The sequence below is a fragment of the Tupaia chinensis genome, unplaced genomic scaffold (assembly GCF_000334495.1).
Source record: "Tupaia chinensis unplaced genomic scaffold, TupChi_1.0 Scaffold000275_1, whole genome shotgun sequence".
In the NCBI taxonomy this organism is placed as follows: Eukaryota; Metazoa; Chordata; class Mammalia; order Scandentia; family Tupaiidae; genus Tupaia; species Tupaia belangeri.
In genome coordinates, this window is record NW_006159757.1 from 7,028,243 (window position 1) to 7,031,261 (window position 3,019).

At 45.1% G+C, this 3,019-nt stretch overlaps 1 protein-coding gene across 5 annotated transcripts in view; it reads left to right on the forward strand.

Moving 5' to 3' along the window:
• SFMBT2 (Scm like with four mbt domains 2) overlaps nucleotides 1-3,019 on the forward strand; it is a 264,272-nt gene that overhangs the window by 239,229 nt on the left and 22,024 nt on the right. For all 5 annotated transcript variants that reach the window (XM_006150049.3, XM_027772467.1, XM_014588412.2 and 2 more), the window contains 2 exons: nucleotides 1,874-2,040; nucleotides 2,420-2,683. In XM_006150049.3, coding sequence (XP_006150111.1) covers nucleotides 1,874-2,040; nucleotides 2,420-2,683 — 431 coding nt within the window. The remainder of the gene's footprint in view (nucleotides 1-1,873; nucleotides 2,041-2,419; nucleotides 2,684-3,019) is intronic.

The window sequence follows — 3,019 nt, forward strand, 5'->3', positions numbered from 1 at the left end:
TTGCCTTTCCACCAGGATGTGCAACTCAAAGCTGTTACCACGTTCCCTACATTTATCTCTTGACTTTTCCATTCCCCATAACATTCAGTGATTTCTGCCTTGGTTGAAAGGTTTTTCTCAAGCTCTGCCCCCAACCCTTTCCATTCTGAGGACCCATCCCCACCCTTGGTAGCCATTCCTAGACACCTCCCTCTTGGACCCTTTGAATTAGGAACTATGATTTGAAGTTGGCTTTGCCAGCCCATGCCTGGCCAATTTCTGGGCATTCTGAGGACATGGACCATGTGTTCGGTGCTCTGTGAGGTCAACTACATGTGGTTTTGTTAACATGTATGTTGGAACCAGGAACCTGAACGTAGCTGAAACATTCTCTAGGTGACTCCTTCTGTTCGATCTCTCTCTCAATGTATGTACACATATATTTTAAAAATCCACTTCCCATTCCCATTCCTACTAAAGGTCAGTTATGCTTTCTATTATGTTGGGCCCTGTTCAGTCTGCACACGTGGTCTTTCAAGCAGGCATGTTTGCAAGGCACATCACTCTGCTTTCTGAAGAGCACACTTCCACATTACCTTACCTTTGGTCAGGGTAGGGATTCACTGGTAACAGCTGCTTGTTCATGGGCCAATCTTGGCCTAGAATGTTGATCTTAAAATTAGGCTTCTTTGTGTTTCCAGGTCAGGGAGGATAGGAGGAAAGGAACAGATTACTACAGTTAAAGCCAAACACAACTGAAATGAATTTATAATGATTTTTCTGGAGCTGGTACTATAAAACTTCAGAATCCTGAAGTCTTTTGGGTTAACTTAAAATGAATATTACTCAGATAGAATGAAAACTCTAGTGGAAGGATTACAAAATCATGTTTTGGTAGAATCAAAAGCAGTAAGAGCAGGGGTCACCTGGTCTAATTCTGGGCTTTGAAAATGTACTGGTCTTTGGTGGTGGATTCAGTAACACCAGTTCTGATCTCCAGCATCCTGCATCTAAAAACCAGACCTTACCAGCTTTGCCAGGCCTGCTAAAGATTTTAGAGGTTAGATGCTTATTCATTTCTGCCTGTACCTAGAGATAACCCTGAAGCACTGTGCATTCCATAGCAGTGTGTTCATACTCCTCAAGGAACATGGTCCCAGTAGAAACAGACATAGGACATCATTCCAAGCTCTCCTGCAGCCTTCCCTCTTGAGAGGTCAAAGAGAGTAAACAGGGCTTCCCAGAGCAGGTTCAGTGCTTGTGATTTGGGGGGTTCTCAGCAGTTTTGATGAGTGCCATCCTTACGGACTAAATGCAAGTGAGAGGTACAGAAAATAGAGAATTTTAGACCTGATGAAAACCTACGCTAGTTAGTCCTGAAGGTAGTCCCGAAGGTCTCATATTGAAGATAAGAAAACTGAGGTTCAGAAATGTTAGGTGATGTGCCTATATAATTAAACTAGTGGTAGAGCCCTGTGAGGATGTACTGAAGTTGAGCTCACTGCCCAGTGAGGAAGCAGGTGGACACTGGGAACTGGAAGCTGAACATTTTGCTATTTTCCTTTGGCTCAATCCATCTAATCCATGCATGAAGGTTCTTTGGCTATATTTGATTCTTTTTTCCCTTTTCTTGGATTTAAACCTTCTAAACATGAAGTATTGGAGAAATGCTTCTGCTTTGTGGAACTGTTTTCTTAGAATTATTTCCTGAGGTATAAATGAAATACCAAGATTTTATTGTCCCAAATGAAAGAATGGTCTCTCTCTCTCCCCCTTTCTCTCCTTTTCACCTTTCTCCTCTCCATCTGTCTTCTACACTCACTCTCTGTATTTATGCATGTGTATGTATGTGTGTACAGTGTGAAAAAATGTTTAATCATCTTTCTTTTTGTAGCTTATTATTATGGAAAGAGAAAGAAGATTATTAAGCCACCAATTGGGGAAAGCAACATTGAAAGTGGTCACCCCAAACCAGCCAGACGAAGGAAACGACGAAAATCCATTTTTGTGCAAAAGAAACGGAGATCTTCTGCTGTGGACTTTGCAGCAGGCTCTGGGGAGGTATGTTCTGCTCAAAAGCACCTTCTGACATGTGGCTCCTGCTGGCGGACATAACTGCTTTATAGCAGAGGCTGCAGCTGAAGTTTGCTGCAGAATCGTTAGAAGCATGAAATAAGCAGCAGCCTCCTCTTTATGTGTTGGAAACAGATTTAGCATGCTTGGCTACTTTAGCTCGGAGAGGGTTGCAGGGCCATCTCTGACACTATGGATCAGTCTTCAGGTTCTTATGGGACCAGCATCGCTGAAGAGTTTACATGGCGCCACATGGGGAGTAAATGAGCTAGGACTGGAGCTAGCCATGTGGCCACTGTTGCAAGTCACCCTGCAGGTCTACTGTCTCTTGCCATTTACACCTTTTAAGCGCATTTCCTCTTCCTAGGAAAGTGAAGAGGAGGATGTAGATGCCATGGATGATGACACTGCAAGTGAGGAGACTGGCTCTGAACTCCGGGATGACCAGACAGATACCTCATCTGCAGAAGTGCCCTCGGCCAGACCCCGGAGAACCATCACTCTGAGGAGCAGCTTGGAGCCTGTGCATCGGCCCTCCGTCGACAGGACACGGAGAGGCCGCAGAGCACCAGCTGCCTCCTCTGCAGAGGAGGGGGAGAAGGGCCCACCTGCCAGGCCTGAGGGGACCGAGGTAAGGTTCAGGGGAGTAGGGGTTTCTTTCTCAGTTTTCTTTTTCTTTATGTCTATTTCTTTCTTTTGTGAGCAAGACAGAGAACGAGCTCTGTGGACAAAGTCTCAATGCCACGATCCACCCCCAGCCTTAGCCAGCCTTAGAGAAAGCCTGGTGTTCCCACTGATGTTTGGGTGTTCTTGTGCTCTGCATACTCAAAGAGGACTCTAGATGTGAACCTAAACTTGCCGTGTGAGTCAGCCTCACAGAGCACCATGTTTTACCTCTGCACCACCATCTGCTCCACTTCTCTCATTTTTTTTTTTTTTGAGAGATTTTCACTGTAGGGCGCGTGCG